The sequence below is a fragment of the Crassostrea angulata genome, chromosome 2, assembly GCF_025612915.1.
Source record: "Crassostrea angulata isolate pt1a10 chromosome 2, ASM2561291v2, whole genome shotgun sequence".
NCBI classification, from domain to species: domain Eukaryota; kingdom Metazoa; phylum Mollusca; class Bivalvia; order Ostreida; family Ostreidae; genus Magallana; species Magallana angulata.
Window position 1 is genome coordinate 59994156 of NC_069112.1, and position 25321 is coordinate 60019476.

The following is a 25321-nucleotide window of genomic DNA, read 5'->3' on the forward strand; positions in this document are numbered from 1 at the left end:
ACGGACGAATGGATGGAGAGACTGATCACTATGGGTACATATGGGGGGTTGATGCCTTTTTTACGTGATGTACGAGTACATGATTTTCAGTGGTATTGAAATAAATAACAAGCACTTTTATTTTGTTGCCATTATTATTTGTGGTGATCAGGTAGAGGAATTTGTAATGCGTTTATATTGGATTAACATTACAATATTATACAATGTTATTAATACAGGTGTATGTACATTACGTATTTTAATGTAACCTCATCAGCACACACATAAAAAGACTTTAAGCTTCAAAATGTCTTTATTTTTCAATCTAAACGAAACAATAAGTAAAACAAAGAATTATATAAAAATTTCTCTCTACTGTTCTGTTTGAAAGATAAACAAAAAACAACATTTTTTTTTTTAATTAAGGTGGTATGGGACACCTCCATGTCGCGTTTATCGAAATTAATTATAAAATGAAGTGTAATTATATAAGTAGTTTCTTTCCAAATATTGTCACCTAACAGCGTAGCGCAGTTGGTAAGATGGTTTAGTACGAATCTGTAAATCATGAGTTCGAATCCCGCTGTGGGTTTAAGATTTTTTACCTCTGTTATTTACATCTAATATTTTCAAAAGCTACTTTTTGATAAAATATTGTACAATTTGAAAATTCTAAACCGGTAAAGTATTGTAAATATAATGTACTTTAATCTACATCAATATCAACAGATGTCCCATACCACCTTACTGACTACATAGTTATAAAACAAAATGTTATTGCACATATGCCACACGCTAATTAGAATTTTTTTTTCTCAAACGGTGTATAAAATATAAAGGTACACAGTTTAAATATATACTGTATGGACTATTAGAAATTAAAAAAAACTAAAAGAAAGGAAATACAATGAGCAACTTTTAAAAAATATTTGTCAATATGAGTAAGAATTTGCACAACTAGAACGATTTAATCTGACGCGATACTAACAGTCGCATTTAATGGTGCAATGCCACATTATTCAGGATGCGCAAATTATAGAAATATACGGTAACATTAAGTATACGGTATCACACCGATAGTCCACCAATAAATGAACTCAATGGTAAAGTCATATATACTTCAGAATTATTTTTTTACTTGACTGAATTTTTAGATCTTATTAAAAAAAATATAAATTGTACCTCTCTGAGAAGGATATTTCCTGTATTTTGTTAAAAGATAATTTCTATAGGGACTACTTCTTTTGACGCAGGAAAGCAGCTTTTTTGGAGTGTGCCGTCTGTTTACACACAAACAGAAACACGTCGTTTTGAGGTTTGTAGTTAGATAGTTTGAGAAAGTGCCATATCATGTGCCTTTTGTTTGGTGTGAGCTGATGTGATAGGTAGCAAATAATATTTCCTCCGAACATCTTGTCAACAGAAATACAAACTGATTTTTTAGATTTTTCTTTTACCTCTATAATGTTACATGCATATAGTGAAAACAATGACAGGTGTGTGCTTTGAAACATAAATAATAATGATAATTATACGGATACACCGAACACGTCAACTTCACAAAGAGTGAGATACTCAGATGTCTGGGATATCTTTACGAATCTCCCTTGTGGTGACGTCAAACAGTTGATGACGACCAGCTGTGACGCAGTACCGGGACCAGCAAAGAAATCACAAGGAGTATTGACGTCTGATTCAGTCAGCCCTACAGTGACGGTAACATCCCGCAGCCGGTTTGAATAATCTTGAATAGTGAAATAGTGAAAACACATAATCAAAAAATAAATGAAAAAAAAACATTTAAAGAAATGCATTTTTCAAATTTAAATAACTTATTTTCTCATTTTATTACTATTATGCATGTTATATAATATTATGAATGGCTTCACAACGAACACATTTGAGACAAATTAAATGTTATAAGTATTAAAATTCTTTTTGCAAAAAAACAAAAACAAAATGATAACGTTTACTTTTACTCTATAAATTCAATGAATTTGTCGACGTTATTGACAATTACAGCAGAACTATCAATACCATATTGTATCCATTTATTATATTTTTATTTTACTATGCTGAGACTTTGTACGCTTACTACCTTTATTGTCATGGTCTATTCCTCTGTTGAGTATTCTGACAGATTTGATGGTATACACAGTCAGTAGATCCACCCTCCACCAGGGATTGGTGTCGCCACCCCCTGTGTGTGCACACTTGTCTTGGTGAAGGTATGTACCTCTGTTGCCGTCTACTGCATATTCAGCCCCATAGGACTTATATGTTGATGACTGTTCGGCATGTTTTTCCAATGCAATACCTAGCGGAACTGTCAACGATATTACAAAAATGCTAAGTTTGACTGATAATTATGCTAAAATACAATGAAGTATCAAATACGACAAGAAAGCATTTAGTTGAACAGCTGCTAATTAAAAATGTACATTTTTCAATGTGTAGACGAAAGAAATCAACTTGTGCTTCTGTATAATTTTTTAACATAAAAAGTTGCAACATTTTAAAGTATTGTAGTTGCAGGTTTGTAGCATCCATTCTGTTAATGGGGAACAGGGGCTTGCAGTGTAAAATTATTTGTCAATGAATTTTTTCTTTTCATATAACACATTTACATTAAGATGTCCCCTGCAACATATATAATTTTCATGACTACTTTCTTACCTTGCAAAGGAGATATTTTGATAGGAACTACACCCTTTTCTTACATTACGATTTTTTTATTAACAATTTCAATTTCCTGCAATAGTTACTTAAATTGATGGAATTTTTTTGCAAATAATATTCATTAATTTTGGGAACGAAAACCAATTCCAAAATTGTTTTCATTCAACATTGGATTTTTAGCTCACCTGAGCTGAAAGCTCAAGTGAGCTTTTCTGATAACTTTTTGTCCGGCGTCCGTTTGTCTGTCCGTCCGTCTGTCTGTCTGTAAACTTTTCACATTTTCGACTTCTTCTCCTGAACCACTTGGCCAATTTCAACTAAACTTCGCACAAAGCATCATTTGGTAAAGGGGATTCAAATTTGTTAAAATAAAGGGTCACGCCCTATTGTAAAGGGAAATGATTAGGATTTCTAGAAAATTTGGTGATATTTTTAAAAAATCTTCTCAAAAACCATTTGGCCAAAAAAGGTGATACTTGTGTGGAAGCATCCTCAGATAGTGTTGATTCAATTTTGTTCAAATCATGATCCCCGGGGGTAAGGTGGGGCCCCAATGGGGGGTCCAATTTATACATAAGAGTATATAGAGTTAATCTTTAAAAATCTTCTTCTAAAAAACCATCTGACCAAAAAAGCTGAAACTTATGTGGAAGCATCCCAGTTAGTGTAGATTCAAGTTTGTTCAAATCATGGTCCCTGGGGGTAAGGTGGGGCCTCAATAGGGGGTCGAAATTTTACATAGGAGTATATAGAGTTAATCTTTTAAAATCTTCTTCTCAAAAACCATTTGACCAGAAAAGCTGAAACTTGTGTGGAAGCATCCTTAGATAGTGTAAGTTCAAGTTTGTTCAAATCATGGTCCGTGGGGGATAAAGTGGGGCCTCAATGTGGGGGGGGGGTCGAATTTTTACATAGGACTATATATAGTTTATCTTTAAAAATCTTCTTCTCAAAAACCATTTGGCCAGAAAAGCTGTAACTTGTGTGGAACATTCTCAGATAGTATAGATTCAAGTTTGTTTAAAGAATGGTTACTGGGGGTAATGTGGGGCCTCAATGGGGGGTTGAATTTTTTACATAGGAGTATATAGAGTTCATTTTTCAAAATCTTCTTCTCAAAAACCATCTGACCTGAAAAGCTGTAACTTGTGTGGAAGCATCCTCAGATAGTGAAGGTTAAAGTTTGTTTAAATCATGGTCCCTGGGGATAAGGTGGGGCCTCAATAGGGGGTCGAATTTTTACATAGGAGTATATAGAGTTAATCTTTCAAAATCTTCTTCTCAAAAACCATCTGACCAGAAAAGCTGTAACTTATGTGGAAGCATCCCCAGATAGTGTAGATTCAATTTCGTTCAAATCATCGTCCTCGGGGGTTAGGTGGGGCCACAATTGGGGGTCAAAGTTTTACATCGGAAGATATAGAGTGAAATTTTCAAATTTTATATCTCAAACACCATAAGGCCAAAAAGCTGCTACTTGTGTGAAAGCATCCTCAATTGGTGTAGATTTACGTTTGTTCAAATCATGGATCCTTGGGGTAAGGTGGGGCCACAATGGGGGGTCAAATTTTTATATAGGAATATAAAGAGAAATTTTATTTTTAAATCTTCTACTCAGAACATAATTGGCCAGAAAAGTAACTTGTGTGAAGTATCATCAGGTAGGGTAGATTCAAGTTTGGTCCTCGGGGGTAGGGTTGGGGCACAATGGGGACCGGTTAACTCTTTACAAAGGAATATATTGAGAAAAATCTTTTTCTTAAAAAAAAACAACATTTTCTTAGAAAAGGTGCAATATTAGCGAAAGCAACCTTAGATAGTGCAGATTCAAATTTGTCAAAATCATATTTTTCAGGAGTAGGATGGAGCCACATGGGGTGGATGGTTTAATTTTACAAAAGAGTTTAAATTCACCAAAGTTCAAATGTTATAATATATGGTTTAACTTGTCTGCAAGCATTTTGACATTTTTTTGATTCTTTGAAATTGTTTAGACTTTGGCCTCTGGACAATTCTTGGGTTGACACAAGTTTGATGTAGGTTTATATCCCAGTTGATTTTGATCTTCTTGAGAGCTGTAATGCTCAATATGTGAAATAAGTATACTGTGACAAAAGGGATCAATGATAAACAGAATATCCTGGGGAAAAAATGAATTTTTGATAAACAGGATCTGTTAGACTACAGTGTCCATATTGTTTTGGTATTTTACTCCTGAAAGCTGATTTTATAATGTCTTTTGTTGCTCAAGTGAGCAATGTGGCCCATGGGCCTCTTATTTGCATAGCAATATCATAACTTTATCAATAAATTGCTGCAAATACCACTTCAAATTTTTAAAGTTTTTGATTCTATATTTGAACAAAATGGGGTGGCACATAAAAAATTGTCAATGATTTTTTTTTAGGAATTTAATATATCAACCATAGCATAATCTTTATAACTTATAAAATTTTCATGGCAACTTTCCCGGCATTTAAGAGAGATATTACAATAGGAGTCACCCCTACCCTTTATTCTGGAATTATGACCTTTTGTGACAAATTCTGTTTGGGACCATCAAAAAAGGAATGCATTATTTAGATTTATCAATTAACATGAACAGATCATTATAAGAATATATATCTGATCATTTAAACCGCTTATGATTTTTTATATTTTGTCACATTTCTAAAATTAAAAATGTTAAATTTCCACCAGCTCATGTTGTGACATTGATTGACTACTTTAGAGCCGTTAAGTACGGGAAAAAGATCAATCAAATCCTCTATGATGATAGACTCGTGATACGTGTCCTGTTCCCCTAAGCTTCAGATGGGACACTTCCTTACATGTACATGTCAAAAGGTTGCAAATTATAGCCCACAAAAATGTGAGCCGTTCTTTAATATTTGGTGAATATTTGGTACTCATCTGGAATAATTTAGCACATACGGCACGCTGTTACACTCTTTGTTAATTTTTCTGTAGTTCAATAAATCGAAGCGGTTGAGTTTGTCCACCTTAACAAAATTGATTTTCGACCTCGTAGTTACAATATCCCCATTTGCGTAAATTAGTTTTTATTTCCTCCCGTTGCTTGAAATATCCCTCATCTGTTGAGCAGATTCGGCGCGGTTGGATACCCAGTCTAAAGGGTATAAATTTTTTTGGAAGATTCAGGGTGGCTTGATTTTTTTATTAAGATACATGTTTGTCAGTGGGTTAACTGTAAAGGTGTGTAAAAGACAAATCTTGAATTTTCAAGAGAAATATTTACATCTAGTAACTCTGCTGGATTTTGAAAAGCGTAGGTCAAGCTGAATATTCGGATGTATGCTATTTGCGATTTTATGAAAAAGTTGAAGATCGGCTTCTGTTCCTGACCAGATTCCAAATATGTCATAGATATATCTAACATAAAAATGGGCTTTTTTGTTACACTGTTCCAAAAGAATACGTTCCCAATCCCCCATATATATACATGCGTTTTTACCAAGTGTGGATCCAACAGCAGTTCTTTCTATTTGAATATATTTATAAATTATTGTTTTCCAAAACAGTATCAATCGTTTCTAAAAGGGTATAAGTGTCAACTTCTTTTTTCTGTTGTTGATTTAAAACTTTTTTCTATTACTTCCCGCGCTTCTTGTCTGGTTATACTGGGATACAGCGCTTTTATGCTAAACACCGCTCGTAAACAGGTATCTGGTATATAAACCACTCGATTTCGTTACACCCGATTGCACACCTGAAACTCGTGGCCAAATTGAAGTATTCCTTTCGTGGTCTTTGGAATTAATGCATTTAATAAGCAAAACAGGCAAGGGCATTGACCCCTCTGATGTAATTCAGTTTGTCCAAAGAGCGATTATGTTTGTAGGAAATGCGAATTTCCTTTTCAATACGGATAGGCGTAAGGCAGTGTTATCTAAAACAATGCCAGAATCTGTAAATGTGCTTTCTGAAGAAAGGTACAAGAAATCCTTGGGAAAATGTAAAAGTGATTTATTTGGGAAACATTTTCTTAAACAATTAGCGAAAGATAATAGAGAATTTAAACAGCTATTGTCTAATGCCAGTGATAAGAAAGTTTGGTCACAAAATCAGGTGAGTCTAAAACGGGTAGAATTATCAGAGATCGATCGGAATCTATCAAAATTCCTGTTTTTCAATGCTGTAGAAATTCCCCAGTCAGTGCCAGTTGGGGGACGTGTAAAACATTTCTATCAGAATTGGAAAGTAATTACACGAAATCCTTGGATCCCATAGTCAATCAAAGGGATAGAAATCCCGCTATTATCATTTCCTTTCCAGAGAAAAATCCGATTCCGTCGAAATTCATATCAGAGGAACAGATTTTGATAGATTCCGAAATAGAGAATTTAGTACTGCAAAATACGGTACGGGAGACAACTCCCACAAGCAATTCCTTTTACAGCAACGTCTTTTTGGTATCGAAGAAGAGGGGCTAGTTAAGACCTATAATATATCTAAAAAATCTGAACAGTTTTCTCCCTTACGATCATTTCAAAATCAGGGGGGGGGGGGGGGGCACAGCTGTTAAGATATCTCGTGGAAGAGGAAAATTGGTTAGTGAAACTTAATTTTAAATGCTTACCCGACAATAAACGTGGCAGAGAAATTTCGAAAATTTCTGAAATGTTTTGGAAAAACAAAATAATGAAGTTTACCTCCCTTCTATTCGGAATTACAATAGCACTGCGTGTTTTTACAAAAATTATGAAAACTCCAATTGCAATTTTACGTCGTCTGGGTATAGGGCTGGTGATTATCCTAGACGACATTCTTAATTATGAACCAATCTCTCACAGGCATTCAATCATATCTGTCAAGTTCTAGTCCCTTCACATGTAACAAAGTTTCTGGTATTTACTGTAAACTCAGAATCAATGACCCTTTCCATCTCAAAAGAAAATGTGATAAAACAGAATTGCTTAGATCTTGCAAGTCGTCGGTCTGTCTCTGCTCGGGATCTAGCCCAATTAATAGGACGTCTGACGGCTAAAAATCGAGCGGTTCTACCTTCACCTCTTGATTACAGAAGTCTCCAGTTATTAAAAACAAGAGCCCTGCATACCGGAGGGAATTACGACCATCATGTACAATTAGACGAGGATTCGAAACAGGAACTAAAATGGTGGTCTCCAAAAACTATACAACTGGAACGGGAAAGTCCCCAACCAAACATTGTTGTCAAATCAGATGCAAGCCTGAAAGGTTGGGGTGCAATTTGTCAAAATACAAAAACGGGCGGTCTTTGGATGGAAAACGAAAGAGATCAGCACATAAACGAGTAAGAGCTCAAAGCAGCATGTTCAGCAATTCAGTGTTATCAGTCGAAAATTTAAAAAAAAACCCACGTACTATTGCAATCAGACAACAAAGTAGCGATAGCATACATAAACAACATGGGGGGGGGGGGGGTACAAAATCAAGAAGGTAATAAATCTTGCAAGTCAGATTTGACAATGGTGTTTGGAGAAAGTCGTCATTTCAAGGAAAAGAGTTCTTGGAAATTAGATCCAGAGTTTTTTATTCAGCTAATGAAGATAATAAGCCCTTGTACAGTAAATCTCTCTGCAGACAGGACAAATGCCCAGCTGAACAAGTATTTCACCTGGAAGGAAGACCCTCATGCGCAGGCATTAGACGCGATGCTACAGACGTGGATGGATATAATTGGTTACGGCTTTTCCCCGTTTTGCGTGATTACACCATGTCTAGAAAAGGTGAGGGAGGAGAAGGGACAAGTTGTGATCGTTACACCAACATGGCAAACACAGCCTTGGTATCCACTCCTCATTCAGATGTCGATAGACTTTCCAGTGCTGATACCGATGGGCTCGAGAACCCTAACCTCTCCTCAGGGAAAAGTCCACCCTCTGATAGTAAACGACACATTACAACTATCAGGGTGGAAGGTATCAGGAGATATTACACTTCAGAAGGTTTTTCAGAGCAAGTTAAAGAACTCTTGCACTCTTGGAAACCAAGTACAGAATCTGCTTACGACAGTGCCCGGTCGAAATGAAATAGCTGGTATTTGGAACTTTCAAATTTTGACAAAGCAGTATAAACTTCTTTATTTATCAGTATAAACATTGAAAATGGAATAATATAATTTGAAAATATTAAGTCAAATCGAGTCCAAGTCCCTTTAATGTCCATAGATCGGCAATATCCTCCGTGTTAGCGCAAGTGAATGGAGTTTCTGTAGACAGGTTCCTATTGTAAAACAATTGTTTAGGGGGATATTAATAAAAGACCCCCCTCGGCCTAAATATGGTTTTTCATGGGATATCAATGTTGTTCTTAAACATTTATTGAATTTGCCTAATAACAATTGCTAGATTCGATCGTCGTTTTATGCAAAGAAAGGAGGGGAGTATGGTGTTTCATTTACCAGGTCTATCAAAATCACAGAGGGATAATAAATGTAGATCTGTTCAGTATGATAAAACAGATAACGAAAAACTCTGCGTTTTACATTGTTGTTCTGTTTACGAGAAACGAACTGAATCATTTAGATCGCAGCTTGAATCCGAACCCGATCCTCCCCTGCGTACAACGAAGAAGCCTCATAATAGAGTTTATGCACAAACAGTCAGCAACTGGATAAGGTCTGTTATGTTATATGCAGGTATCGATACATCAAGATTTCAAGCGCATTCGTGCCGGATGGTCTCTTCAAGCAAAGCGCATAATACTGGAATACCTTTAGAAGAAATTCTATCAAAAGCAGACTGGTCAAATGCACGAACATTTAAAACATTTGATTTGCGCAATACTTCATCTGATATATCTCATGCACGTCATGTTTTGAATATGGTGATTTTGGTAATTTTCGGCTTTAAACATGCATTATTTTATCTCACGGAAATATTTGAAATATAATTGAAAATTTTGTGAGGGTGCAAAGCGCCCGAAATTAAATATAAATTATATGATTATAATGTAGTGAGATAAAACAATGCACTTCTCTCCCACCCTTGCCCGATTATTGGCTAAGGGGGTGGTACTGATTTATTGTTTATCTATAAATACTACATTTCATATTATAGTTGGGTTAATTTTTGTTGTATGTGTTGTAGGAGGATAACTCTGTACCAACAAATGCCACGACGCCTAGTTGAGACAGTCTACAGTTTACTGTGGTTCTACTGCAACAGGAGTGATAAATGAAAAACGATCGTAATAATGAGTTGCTGAACAATCCTGACTGTGCAAATTGATGAATATATAATAATTTCCGTGTTTATTTAATGGACTGAATAATTAATATTTTTTAGATATTAATATAAATTCTGTCAAAATTACATTTTGAAGTTTTTCTTTTTATGGCTCGCATTGAAAGTCATCGATTGTATCTATCGAACGGTTAGGATTTACCTGGGGCATGTGCATCGGGGTTTCATACCTGAGTGATTTTTATCTATTTATAGGAAGTCACACTTTAAAGAGCTGTATTTTTATTGTTGAATTGAAGGTCAATGCATTATTATATCTCACTACAATATTATCATATACTTTTTATTTCATTTCGGGCGCTTCGCGCCCTAACAAAATCTTCAATTTTTATGATAATGATAAGACCACACTATTTACTACATTGAATGCTAAATTTACTTTGATAAATAGAGCTGTAATTAAAAATGTTCAATTTCTAAGGATAGCTAAATGACTTCTATTCAACACTTTTTAGCATCAGTATGTTACATGTTGAACATTTTAAACTGGTTCAATATGAACAATAGTAAGGTTTGCAATGAAAACACCAAAATTTGATGATAATATGCATACCTGATAATACACTTTATAAATTTTCAGGGTAGGAATCCTATCTCCTTTAAACTAAGCTAGTGTGTCATCAAACGTTGTATAGCCTAAAGGCCCAATCTACATGTTTTGCACTGTTTATTATCTGCATTTAACACCTATTTAGAATTTTGCAACAAAGTACAGATGGCAGGGGACAGTTTTTATTATACAATTTACTGAAGTCAGGGAATGTGTGTTTTCAAAACTATGTAACTAAAATTTCTTCTATTCCCATTCAACACAGACACCTTTATTTCACTCCTTGTAAGGTCAATCACTATTTTCTGTGGACATTACTAGTTAGAATAAGTACTTTTTTCAGCATAGTGGTTTCTCTGAATTTTCAACCCTTTCATATACAAACCATTTTTCTTGATTTTTCAGCTTTTAATTGATTACCTGCATAGCGTTTACCTTCTATATCGAGCGCATGTTGCAACATCACAAGTCAGAAACTTACTGTCTTATAGTCTTATAGTCTACCATGTCCCATCCACCTACTTTACGTGATATTTTACCTCCCGTTTGTAACTTGCAATTCCATTGTGTAAAGTCAACACAACAGTCATAGCCGCAAGATTTGTATTTTGCTTTTAATCCTCTGGTACTTTACATTAGGACCCGTCATGATGTGTATCAATTTAACAACTATTATTATTTCTGAGAAAGAAAAAGAGAAACAGACAGAGTTTACCTTCATTACAGAGTGTCCCTGTGAATCCACCTGCGCATGTACACTTGAAAGATCCATCCTTGTTACTGCATGTCCCTCCGTTGTCACATGGATCGTCCAGGCATTCATTAATATCTGAGAGTTTATGACTCACGTTATATTAACTTTCAGTTTCATAAGTCAGACATTAAAAGGAACATGGTTTTAAAAAATAAAAATAATTATTATTGTCTTACAAAGCGCATTATAAACATGATCCAAATCTAAACAATACTAGCAATGCTCTAATATATAGTTCGAACTAGTCTGTTAAGAAGATGTTTGTAAATTACATAAATTGTTTTTTCCCTTGATGTACGTTATTTTGCAATAGGATATCTTCAGCTTAATAATTTTAGCAAAAAGCCCCCTTCCCAATAAAATGAATATAGATAACCGTAAATATACATGTATCCCTTTTAACAGCGAGTAATTTCACAAGGAAATGTGTTTCATTTTTCTACCTTAAGATTTACCTATACGTTTCTTAAAAAAAAAAAGAAACATATAAATGAACCAAATTTTGTTTACAATCTCCACATTAAATGGTTTACGTCTATCATTATTAAAAAAAATTAGCCCTTTAAAAATGCCATACACACCTAATAATTTAGTGGGTTATGTTTGCACTGTTGTACGTGTTTTATTTCATGTTGATGGAAACATTTCAATTGTCAATCATTTTATTAGTAAATATAACTATTTACAAACATTATGTATAATAACACTTTCACTGCGTTGTTCTTAACTGTTGGCATTGTTGGTGCCGTGAATGTGGCTCAGTACTCGTGGTATCGAAAAACATTTAATAAACCCGTTTCATTTTAAATAGTGTGTTATTGGAACCCAAAAAAAATAATCTTTGATTTCATTTACATGCATTTAAAATAATAATTATAAAAGACTAAAGCATGGATAATTTTCTCACATATCAAATTAGCACATTTACCTTCACAGACAATGTCGTATTTCCACTCTCCGTTTGACTGACAGATCAGCCGTCCTGAACCAGACTGGGAGTATCCGTCAGCACATGAGGCGTGTATTCTCCTGTGTAGACCGATGGCGTCCTCACGTTTTATTGAACTCAAATTTATTCCTTTTTTATCGGGAATTCCGCAATCTTATCAACAAAAATACAACCAATTTCAACACTGTAATTAATCTGATCAATTCCTAGGATAAGAGGCTACATTTTACTTTTTGGTTTAGATGAGTTATTTTGTTAAAAAACAGCTCTTTTCGACATGAGTTTTTGTCAAAATGCGTAAGGACAACCAATTATGTAGATGTAAGACATGTAGATTTTTAATTGTATCTAATTGCATTAAAACAAGTTACCGGATGATATTACCTGACAAAACACATTCAAAGAATTTATCCTCAGAATATCTCTTGTGTTTACATGTCTCGTTGATTTCACATGTTGAGTTTGAGCAAGATCCGGCCAGTTCCTACCAAATATAACGCAGATGAACACGAGAGCGTACTGTAAATAAAACTTAATAAACCTACTCTGAAATAAAAAGTGTTTATGTAATAAAAAGTGTTTATCAAAATGTACTGCATATATGTATATTTGCGTGCTTATATCAAAAATTGTATGCAACATAGTTTTGAACGTTTTAAAGTGGTCCGCTCAGATGACAAATTTTTAACCGCATGCCAATTTTTGTCAGATCGTAGATGCGAAAAGATATGTTATTCAGTCTGAAATTACACAGTGTGTGACATATAACATAACTGGTTACCCGTATTCCTCCATTTTATCAGCCTATGTATAAATAACATGGAGGCGTGCTCTTTGTTATGATAACATCTACAATATTCGCAGCACAGTTAAGGCTGTCAATAAACTCCGTTCAGACAAAAAGTACGGGAAATGTGCATTATGACATCACAGTATATTACAAACCTCGAAAGTACTTATTAATCTATTTATTAGTAAAATTAACTTATACTTATCTTTTAATTAAAAACAACAAATGCTATTACTTACAATTTTGATGTCCGTTATATCTTACACACTGAAAAATAAGCGAGATGTCGTTCTCGCTGTACTACAAAATATGACGTCATATGCTTCAAAATGACGCATTAAGTTAAATCATTGAAGGCTATCGTGCAGTTTTATAGCGAAGAAAAATAAATGTCATACATTAACGGAAAAGTATAAATGAATATTTTGTTTAAAATAATTATTAGTAGAATGCTACCTATATAGTCTTGTTTTCATTTTGTTAAAAGTATGCATCGTATAAAGAAGCCACCTCGGTTTTGTATAAAATATCGTATATCTACAAATTAATTATTTTTTAATAAAATTAACCCTGTGACCTTCAAAATTATTCAACATATGCATTATAAATTACGGTTTCTACTAACAAATATTCTTATCTTAAAAAGTTCGCACCGTTTTTCAAAATCTACGATATAACATCAAGTTATTTCATACTTCAGTTGTGAATATTGACATGATTATGCCCTTGCAATATTGAATTTTTTAAATGACCTCAAAACCACAAATACATCTGCTTGTACCATGCGACTGCCATATCACGTGACCACTATGAACATAAAATATTGTACTGTTATATATATATTTTAGAAATATATTGCATTTTAGTGACTGTTATTGATTTTAAAAAGGACATGCCAGTTTAACTAAAGTATACGTGTTTTCATCACAAAAATTTGCCCATATTTTTATTGACCGCCTCAACTGTACTGCGTTGTTTTTTTATAGATCATTTTGCCAGAATATTTGTATAGCTACATATAATTATCTTATCCTATTTCATGGTCAAATGGGTTAAGACTACTTTTTAAAAAAACATATCCCATTTCAATTCTTTGGTTATCAAATTGTTGATTTCGGTTGGCAGAGGAAATGAGAAGATTTGGCTTGATTTTTAGGTTCATGTGTATTTCCGATGTAAACAAACTGTCTGGCATAAATGGCGATACTCGTTTTATAACACGTGACCGGTGGACACAATTTATTAACCTTTGTTAAACAAGTTTTGCTACGTCAAATTTCCCTAATCATCCAACAATTGAATTATGCAGTAACCGTGATATCAATAAAATATGGTCATTACAAAGCACATTTTTTTCCGCTTAAGTGCCCTCAGTACCTCAATTATTTTACTAATTCTCTGCTAGCTGCTTCAAACTGCGTGGTTGCAATAAATGGGTGATGGATCAATTTTGTTAAATGTGTGCAAATATAATCATCTTGTGAAATCTTACTAGTTTTTTTTTTTTAACTACAACTAGAGCTACTGTAAGCAAGCTCACAATTGATACCCCCCGCTAAGAAAAAAATCATAACACCTGTATTTTTGCTTTTATAGAAAATATTGGATGAATCTATTTCACAGTCCATTTTCTTTAAATAACTGCTTTATTTTTTCAAACTGTTAAAATGAGTAAACAACCCAATTTCTATCCTTTAATTCCATTTTTTTTTAAAGTTTACTATTAATGCATGAGTACATTTGCATCCTTACGTTAACAACCATGACTCGATTCAAAAGAAATTCACATGTCAAGCAGCCATTTAATATTTAAACATTTTGGATTATTGGTATACTGAGACCGATTTTTTCCCAAAAAAAAATTTCGACCAATTTTTTTCAGAAAAAATTTCATCGGGGCAGGCCATGTTTAGGGAGACAGGGATGAGAATCTAAAAATAATATTACGAGGCCAAGCAAGCTTTGTGTCAAATTTGAGCTTCTAATATTTCTATTAATACATGACATGACACAGATAGGAATTTAGCATTTTTGAAACAATGACCTTGAATTTCCTCAATTGACTTTGGGTCAAGGTCATGACACACCCTCAGGTTATAAGAAATCTTTATGTGAATAACGAACTTCAATATTTGTCCATAAGAAAGTTATGGACCGGACATTTGCACTTTTCTGCCAGTGATCTTGACCTTGCGCGAATGACCTTTGGTCAAGGTCATGACACACCCTTAGGTTATAATCCATCTTTGTGTGAAGTAAGAACTTTCAATGTTTCTCCATAAGAAAGATATGGACCGGACAAGAATTTTGCATTTTTTCTGCCAGTGACCTTGACCGAGTAACCTTGGGTCAAGGTCATAACACACCCTTGGGTCATAAGCTGTCTTTTTGTAAAATAAGAACTTCTAATGATTCTCCATAAGAAAGATATGGACCGGACAGGATTGCACGGACAGACGGACAAGGTGATTCCTATATACCCCCCCCCCCCCAAACTTCGTTTGCAGGGGTATTAAAACACTTAAATCTAGCATAAAACCGGTTCTTCTTTGGTAATTTCATTAATGATGATAGGATTGAAATTCATCATATAATTAAAAAAAATATATTTTAGCGCTTTCGTCAACCATTTTAAGTAATTAGCTGTTGTAAAAACGTTTAAGAATTTTGTTGCACATTAAAAAAAAAATTAAAACTAAAATTCTGATTTTCAAGTTACAATAAATATAGAAGGTATAGAGAGTAATCAGGAAAAATACATACCACAACAAGATATCTGTGAGCCAATGCTCACTAGTGATACCCCCGCTCTGATGTGAATATGCAAAATAAGCAAAGTCGACATTTAACAGAAAGCTGGCATCCGATTGGTACAGAAATATATTCCACAATATGGCATGCCTTAACAAATAGTCAAAATTCTTTGACAAAAATTTGTTTGATCATTTTTGCTAAAAATAAACGAAGTCGTCATTTATCAGGAAGTTGATGTCTGATTGGTACAAAAATATAACCTACAATATGGCATGCCTTAACAAACACTGTGTAAAAATTACAAGCATCTGCGATAAATAGCTGCTGAGAAATCTTTGACGAAAATTTTTTTGAAAATTTTTGCTAAAAATAAACAAAGTCATTATTTAACAGGAAGTTGACGTCCGATTATTACAAAAATATATCCCACAATATGGCATGTCAAAACAAATAGTGTGTTAAGGACAGGTTCACGTAAGAATCAGGCAAACAGTGATAAGTCATATATTTCGTATTGAGAAGATAATTTACTTTGGGAACAGTATAAGTGTTCTCAAAAAATGATAATTTTTTTATGAATCGTGCAGAATTGTGAAACTGTGTTACTAAAAATAGATCCACTCTATCACAGTTTTTAACACGATGAAAACACTATGGTGTGAAGATCTGACAGGATTTTCAGAAATTCAGTGTCAATTCATTTATTCAAAAATGTTGGTATAAGGTGGAGACAATGCCCTCTTCTTTTTTCTCATGTTAAAGATATAGTATCTCATTGGTTTCCATGGCAACCACGACAATAATGAGCCATACAGTCTTTAAAATTAGAGAAAAACGATCACTTTTAAGTCTCTTTTTAAAAAAAACAGCAAACATATATGACTGTGTATTATAAATAAATGAATAAAGGCTATTCTGAACTTTTTTTTTACATTATAAAAAGTTTTCAAAAAATTAGTTTACATTATCTTAGGAATAATGTGGGATTCCTAACAAAATTTTAAAAAAAACGTTATCATTTTTACATGTATCTAAGAGTAATAATATAATTGTATTACATTTTCTTAGTTTCATTTTAAAACAAGGATTAGACTTTGATTTCATTGACGTGTAAATGTTATTGTTTTAACCCATTACCTGTGAAAATGTGATCTTACATCATTATTGATCGGGATTGGAATACCAAATATTGTGCTTCAAATTTATACCGAATTTTCTCAGATATTTAAAAGATACGTTCATAAAGTTATCAAAAGTTTAGTTTTCAAAAATATTTAATGATGTTTCACAAATCTTAAAACAATATATAAGTATGTCTATCATAAAATAATGGAAGTAGCCTAAGTTACCAAGGCTTACGGTAACTAACAGGGAAAAGGAAAAATATTAACTGTCCGACCTGCTCAGTGCTGTATAACATGGTTATAGTGAGTAATATGTACAACCAATTAAAAAACTTACATACAATATTTTTGTCTCGGTGGTCAATAATACCTGAACCTACATATATTTTTAAGGAATTCATATTATTTTTACATAATTTAAAATGAGGTCAACTTGTAGAGGGATGTTGACTTTAAAAAATATAACACAATTCTTTTTTTTAACAAAGATGTCTGCAGATTTGTTCAAATGCCATGTACACCATATTAAACAGTTAAAATTAATTTATTATATTATGAGCATAAATTAAGTTAAAAGTACTTTCATGTGGACCCTTAGCCAAGCCTTTCCAATCCAAAATAAATATACCTTTATACTACATGTATTACAATGTACAGTAAAACAGGCTCATATCTGATATATGAATTTATAATATGTTTGTAGACTATGTGGTTGGGGGGGGGGGGGGGGGTCCTCAGGAAGCATCAATTTATTGTAAGCATAATTATTGTAACCCTGTGTTAGTATATATAATGTACATTGGATATAGTTTAATCATTAAGGGCATGCTTTATATTCCAGAATTTAACAAAACATAAGCATTTTTCACTCCCTTTAAATAGATAGATAGATAGATAGATAGATAGATAGATAGATAGATAGATAGATAGATAGATAAGCTACAAGGATATAATGAAAACAACCATATGTAGAAAACACGTGTGACAAAATAACAAGTACTTTATTAAACTGACTTCCGGTCATACATATAATAAACAAGTAGTACATGTACATACTCGATATACATGACACCATACATGTCAAAATGTATCACACATACTATAGATGGCTATAGCAAACATCAACCAATAGATTACATATTGATTTTTTTCCCTCAATTTGGACCCTGGAAAGGCTAAAAGTTTACATTTTTTTAAAAAGAAAATCCTAAGTGAACGATTGCAAACAAACAAGACATGTTTGTGAAACAATTATGTCCCCTCCTTTGGAATCATCTGAGAAGAAAATGCAAATAATTAGAATTTTTTTTAAGTCCAAGGTCAAAAATTGCTCAATCATACCCAAACAATAACTTTGCTTAGATTTTATTCAGATAAATCTGTATACCAAATTTTATTTCAAAATGTGCAACCCCTGCGAAGAAAATGAATGGTAACTGTTGGTGGACTCGCCGACCGACTAACAGACAGAGAGACAGACACACAGCAGCAAAGAGATATGCCCTACCTTCTTCGAAGGGGGGATATAAAAGTGCATATATTTATATGAATGTGCAGCAGTTGGGTAAATGCTGTGTATACAAATTTAAGCTATTAGAATATTCCTATATATATGTATATATAGTCCAAAAATGTAGCTACCATCATGGTAATTACATAAATACAAAATATGAATTTCATGAAAATGCATTTATTATTGTGGATATCATGTAGTGCATATCATCAGACGGTTATATAATTATTACATGCAGTAATTTTGCGCCGGCGTGGGCCCTTTAACGCCGCACCGCGCACTTAATCTGACAAACTTCCCCCCATGCATCAAAATATTTCTGGGGAAAACACTGTTAATGTAGTCCAAATGATGTAGCTACCATCATGGTAATTATATGAATATAAATATCAAGATGAAATCATGATATATCATGAAAAGTACATAAGTATTTCACTTGTTATCTAATTAAATAAATATCATAGCAATCTGAGATTCTTTTTTTATATTAGAAATTCAATTAACTTAATCATTAGTTATTGTTCTGTCTTCCTTGGTTATTAACCATGAAGTTAAAGGACTAAGCGCGGTTTTATGCAATTTTTGCCCCCCAAATCAAAGTTTTAGAAAGAGCTTTAAAATAAGGTGAAAGATAGTTAAAATCATTGGAAATAAAGGTGTAAAAGGTTATCACCACAGTGACGTCATAATGTAGAAATGACGTCATGAATATTGCATTATTTTGATAATTATTTTGCTATGTTTTGTAGCAAAATATGGGTGTTTTACGATGGTTTTTCAACTGGGAAACATCGAGCGCAGGCTTGCTCAAGTACCATTTGTTAGTATAATATGTATAACTATCTAAAGAAAAACATATATTAAAATCGCACTTGAGCAGACCTGCGCTCTATGCTTCCGAATGCAAAATATAGAGAAAAAATGAGAATATCTTCATTTGTTTGTAAATTGGCGGGAATTAGGTCATTTAGGTGACGTCATAGATAAACAACGAGTGAGCAATGATGACTAAAATCAAGATTAACGTTATAGGCATCCTCTTTACAATGATTTGTGAATATTTCATTTTATACGATACTATTTAAAAACTGGTTGAAATCGGGGCAGATATTTGACCATACCGCACATAGTCCTCTGTATTTCTTACTGCTAATAACACAAAATTTTTCTTGAAGTAATGAGATATAAAATTTCTTTCTTCTTTTTATACATGTATAATGGACAATCAGTGAGAAAGGTACATACTACATGTTTATGCACTTATCTTCTACATAAATTACTAATACATGTACATGTAATTACTGTTATATATATTAACATAGTTTATTGACAATGAAAATTTTTTAGTGTGAAGTTCAATGTTAGTTATATCTTCACATACGTGTAGTTTTTAAGATCTTTATCTGTTGGAGTTGTTATAGGTCCTAATATAATAAATTGTTTTAATTTCTCTGATTGCCCTGGTGCAATCAGATTAAGCACTGAGTCAACACATTCTTCGACTTTTCGCTTGTTAAAACATTCTGTAAGATATATTCTGCCTCATCAGTCCAGTTTGATGTTATGACAGGGTCTGTGTATGTCAAAGTTCTGAGTCCTGAAATAAAGATTTAAAAACTAGAAATATTGTTACTTTTCATATGTAATGTAAAACAAAATATAAATATTAATACACCATGCAGTCATGTCAATAAAGCCAACATAAAACATTGATTCCTATTCCAATCTGAAAAGAAAGAATCAGTAGATAGGGAAAGTTGATGGTTGGGTGGATTGGTCTATGTGGAAGGTAAAATTGAAGGTAGGGGCAATTGTGGAACCCTATTAGACTATTAAATCAATGTAATCTTAGATGAATTAATCAAAGAAGATTTGAACTTCTGCAATGGGATCTCAACCCATGACATTTTTATGATACAATGAATGGTTTGGAATAGGGAAAAACAACAGGGGATACTTGCAAAACCATTGCATAAATTAAGTAGATCTTCAAATACCAGCAACAAATATAATTGTTAAGGGTTGGGTGTAAATTGACCAATGAATTATAAAAATATTGGATAAGAGATGACCCCCGGGCATTTGCATACCAAAGTAATCGCCACGTCTTTTCATGAGCTGCATCAAAGAATTTACATGTACATTTTGGGGTGGGGATCTCTACTGGAACACAGCGAATTACCGGTATATAATGAGGGTGTGGAAATGACCTAATCATTAATTAAACCTTTGCAATTATTTTATAAAATTATATTATAAGTCAAACATTGTTAAAAAGAAATTTCTAAAAGAGTGAAAGTGTTTTGATTATAATATACTTTTATATTACTTTTATTTTTACCCCACAATGAAAAGCAGCTGTGAAAAAAAAACTACAATGTGGAACTTTTCATTCAAGATTGACTGGTGTTTTGTTTCTGTTTTGTTGATTGAGGCATGAACATATATTAGTTTCTAAATTACATGTAGGGATACATAATTTTTCAATGTATCTGAAAACAAAGGGCATTGTAAGGCTACTGCAGTACATTTATTCAAATCAAGATATAAATATATCTTAAAACAACACACCTTTTATAATAAGACTTGTAAATGAACAGATGAATGTATACATTCGTAAAGTATGCAATTATATTTGAGTGTCCGAATAATTGCCAAAATCAATCGCTTTGATGTTCTAAAAATAGATTCGGGGAAAACCAGTATGATCACCGATACATGTAGTGAAATATGCCAATAAAACGGAAACTGCAGTTGTTAGGTAATTTATATCACTTTCTGAAAAGCCTTATTTAATTCAACATATATAGCGTGGATATGCAATAATATACCTGTATATAATGTGATTCTTTGGGGTATGACTTCCTTCGCTTTCCGCGGCTGGGTTGACAGGTTGTTTGTCGGCCATCACTAAGTTTTAAACCTTGCAGATGTCTTGTTATGTCTCTGCAACAATTTCAAAGGGTCACTGGATTTGTTTATTCTGGATCGGCTTTATACAGACTTGTGAAACTGTTTGCGTAGTGTCCCGAAACCGTGTATTCTTCTCGAACTACCATTTTCGCGCACTAGCGTATGTAGCAACGAGGCGCCATCTAGCGATGATAAGAAAGACAACCAGATTTCACTCGAATTTGTTAATTTTAACGGCAATTCAAAGTCGAAACTCAAACTTTTCAATACTTTTTAAAATTGGAAATCATTGTGCTGAGTGAGTTAAGTAATTAGTTATAATCAAATTTTCACGTAAGGTTTGCTGTTTTTAGTAATTTGATAAAAATATATGCTCTTTTACTAAGACTTGCACGGCGTCAAAATGGAGCGCCTTGTCAATACATCGGGCCCGTATTCATAAAACGAAACGGAATATTTCAGAATAATTTGGCACATACATTCTAAACATCCCAGTTGCTTGCTGGGTGAAATTTCGTTTTATTTTTCGTCTTATCACAAAATTTCGATATTGCCCGATTCGTACGTGAACCTATACTTAAATTTTCAAGCATCTGATAAATAGTTGCTGAGAAATCTTTGACGTAAAGAAGAAGGTACAGGTTTTTTAAATCTCATAAAAATACACAAGTACCATTTTGAAAATGTGTGTTTATAAAGTACCAAGTTATACATTTTTATCTTGTTTCAATAAATAGTAATGACCTAAACATTTTGGCACATTTCTAAGATTTGGTAAAAACTGATGAAAAATGGCACATTTTCAATAGTTTTTTGAAGAGGAAAATGTGTCCGCAGCTGTCGCCCACCACGAATTTAATATATATATATATATATATATATATATATATATATATATATATATATATATATATATGTGACATCACATAATAAAGTTATTATGTGAGTTTCATCGTGGGCGACAGCTGCGGACATATTTTTCTATTAAAAACACCACTTAGGAATTGGTGTCTTCTGCTCAGTTTTTTGAAAATTACGGGAAAATGCACTGTTTGTGACATCACAATTCAACTTGTGGAAGTCTAATCGGGTAACTATATATAGATTCTTAGTGTATGGGTATGCTTGTGTAAAGAAACGTTACAATTCAATTTCTTGTGATATCTTTAAAAATCACTCTAAAACAGGGCAAAATATGATTGAAACTGTACCTAGTTCTTTGTTTGAAAATTTTGGCTAAAAAAAAACCAAAGTACTCATTAAACTGGAAGTTAACGTCCGATTGGTACAAAAATACATCCCATGATATAACATGCCTATACAAATACTGTGTAAAAATTTCAAGCATCTGCGATAAATAGTTGCTGAGAAATCTTTGACGAAAATTTGTTTAAAAATTTTGGTTGAAAAATAAGCAAAGTCATCATTTAACAGGAAGTTGACGTCCGATTGGAACAAAAATATATCCAACGATATAGCATGCCTTAACAAACACTGTGTAAAAATTTAATGCATTTGCGATAAATAGTTGCTGAGATAAATGCGACAGAAATTTTTGTTACGGACAGACAGACGGACAGACAGACACACAAGTGTAAAACAGTATACCCCCTCTCCTTCGGAGCGGGGGTATAATAATAGTTTAAAAATTTAAATAAATTATACATGATTCGCTGATAGTGTCGCAGACCATATGAATAGTAAACATGTGATGCATAAATATCTTTTCACAGAGTATAGGCAGTACAGTTACGGCGGCCAATAAAAATATCGGCAAATTTTTGTGATGAAAACACGTATACTTCAGACTGGCATGTCCTTTTTAAAATCAATAACAGTTACTCAAATGCAAAGTATTTTCTAATATATATATATATATATATATATATATATATATATATATATATATATATATATATATATAACAGTAAAATTATTTATGTTCATAGTGGCCACGTGATATGGCAGTCGCATGGTACAAGCAGATGTATTTGTGGTTTTGAGGTCATTTAAAAAATTCAATATTGCAAGGGCATTATCATGTCAAAATTCACAACTGAATTACAAAATAACTTGATGTAATATCGTAGATTTTGAAAAACGGTGCGAACTTTATAAGATAAGAATATTTCTTAGTAGAAACTGTAATTTATAATGCACATGTTGAATAATTTTGAAAGTCACAGGGTTAATTTCACTAAAAATAATTATTTTTGTAAGATTTTACAAGGATCGTAGAAGTTTTTAAGTTACATAGCATATTTCAAATTTACATGTAAACAAAATATCCATTGATAATTTTCCATTAATCTATGACATTTATTTTTCTTCGCAATAAAAGTGCATGAAAGCCTTGAATGACTTAAATTAATGCGTCATTTTGAAGCATATGACGTCATATTTTGTAGTACAGCGAGAACGACATCTCGCTTATTTTTCAGTGTGTACGATATAACGGACATCAAAATTGTAAGAAATAGCATTTGTTGTTTTCACTTAAAATATTTGTATAAGTTAGTTTTGCTAATAAATAGATTAATAAGTACTTTCGAGGTTTGCAATATACGTTGATGTCATATTGCACTTTTCCCGTACTTTTTGTCTGAACGGAGTTTATTGACAGCCTTAGCTGTGCTGCGTAGATAGTCGTTTTTTAAGGATTTTAACAAATTTACCTTTGGCCAATGCTCCTTTTCACTATACACCCATCCAGCACTGTCCATGTACCTTGTCTCTGCTGTCGTCTTTTTTTCGTAATTGATTTCACAGTAATTAGCCCCTTTGAAATAGTTGACAGATTTACACCGAGGTGTCACCATACATTCCGTCACACAGTCCAAGAAACTGACTTCTGTGAATGTCTGGATCAGTTTCCCGTCCAGTCTGTGTCCTCGCTGAAGTTTAGAGAAGCCCGGTTTTAAGCTGCAATAACACGGCACAAGGAAACTTATTAAAAACCACGGACATCGAAAAATTCGGAACAGCAACATTGTACTGTATAAATATACAGTGTACAGTGCGAATGCACACTTCGAAGTAATGATAATGCTACGTATGAAATTGTAATTGATAAAGGGTTTGTTTTTTAAATGCTTGATTCCATTGTATGCAGAAGTGGGAAATCAATATGCACTGAATTGATAAAATGAATATTTGATAAATAAACTATGTAAAGCAATTCGAGCTTCCAAAAAATTTCATTTTTGTCGTTGAAGCCAGGGAAATGCTGTCGACTTGTCAATAAAACGTTTCACCCCACCTTTGGCGTTGAACTTAGGGCGTATTCAGTCGTACGTTTCTTTTTTAAATGAACGCTGTCTATCTATATGAATTGAAGGAATATCGTGTAGTTTTTTGGAATATCTTTTGTGGATCATGTTTGACATCACAGAGGAGAAGAAAATTAGAACGGAGTTTTATTCTCCCGAAACCCACTTCATGGCTGAGACAACCTTGTTGCCCAACTGCACGAGACTCTACCTTGTCCTGGTACAAGTAAATATTTTCGGCGACCGAGACTGGAGTAAAAAGACTACCTCATGCTACTACCTGTTCCTTGGAACTTTACTAACTTAGAGGTGTTGGGGATCCGAACGTATTTAAAGAAATGATAATAAAGTCTTTGAAAGAATACATAGGATTTGAAAACATGTATGGGTCAATATGTCCAGACAGCACATAACAGTCCAGAAAAAAATGTAAATACATGTGAGCTGCTAGCTTCAGCAGAATTATTTAAGTACATATACTATCAGCAAGCGTTCGTTTTAATTATAAGTCATTCTTTAGATAAAGGAAGTACCGGTATACTGGTACACCGGTACGGAGATGAGCTAATCCTACAATGACATGCACATTGAGTAATATGTTGATATTGATTTGTTAGGCCTACCTGTGGTATTTGTATGTCTTGCACATCTCCAGCTTCAAAGTGTCGGACAGCCCTATCCATCCCTTTGAATTTTTGTACACCTCTGTCATCACACAGGGCACGAGTTCTTGCAACCATAAAATTAAAAAGTTAAACGAGACTTATTTGGAAGGTGAAGTTTGACTGTTACTTCTT

General features: G+C 33.3%; 1 protein-coding gene across 1 annotated transcript; it reads right to left on the bottom strand.

Moving 5' to 3' along the window:
* Positions 1–338: 338 nt before the first annotated feature.
* LOC128173292 (neurogenic locus notch homolog protein 1-like) lies at positions 339–25261 on the bottom strand. Its single transcript, XM_052839008.1, has 7 exons — positions 25148–25261; positions 23931–24177; positions 12546–12645; positions 12141–12314; positions 11174–11287; positions 2078–2305; positions 339–1723 (listed from the first exon to the last, which is right to left on the bottom strand). The coding sequence occupies exons 1-7, from the start codon at positions 25234–25236 to the stop codon at positions 1509–1511; spliced, it is 1167 nt and encodes a 388-aa protein (XP_052694968.1). The 5' UTR covers positions 25237–25261; the 3' UTR covers positions 339–1508.
* Positions 25262–25321: the final 60 nt, after the last annotated feature.

Coding starts and splice junctions, on each gene's coding strand:
- LOC128173292 (XM_052839008.1), bottom strand. CDS start 25,236: ATGACAGAGGTGTACAAAAATTCAAAGGGATGGATAGGGCTGTCCGAC. Junction 24,178..25,147: donor AAGACATACAAATACCACAG/GTAGGCCTAACA, acceptor GTGTTATTGCAG/CTTAAAACCGGGCTTCTCTA. Junction 2,306..11,173: donor AGGGACACTCTGTAATGAAG/GTAAACTCTGTC, acceptor TATCGTTGACAG/TTCCGCTAGGTATTGCATTG.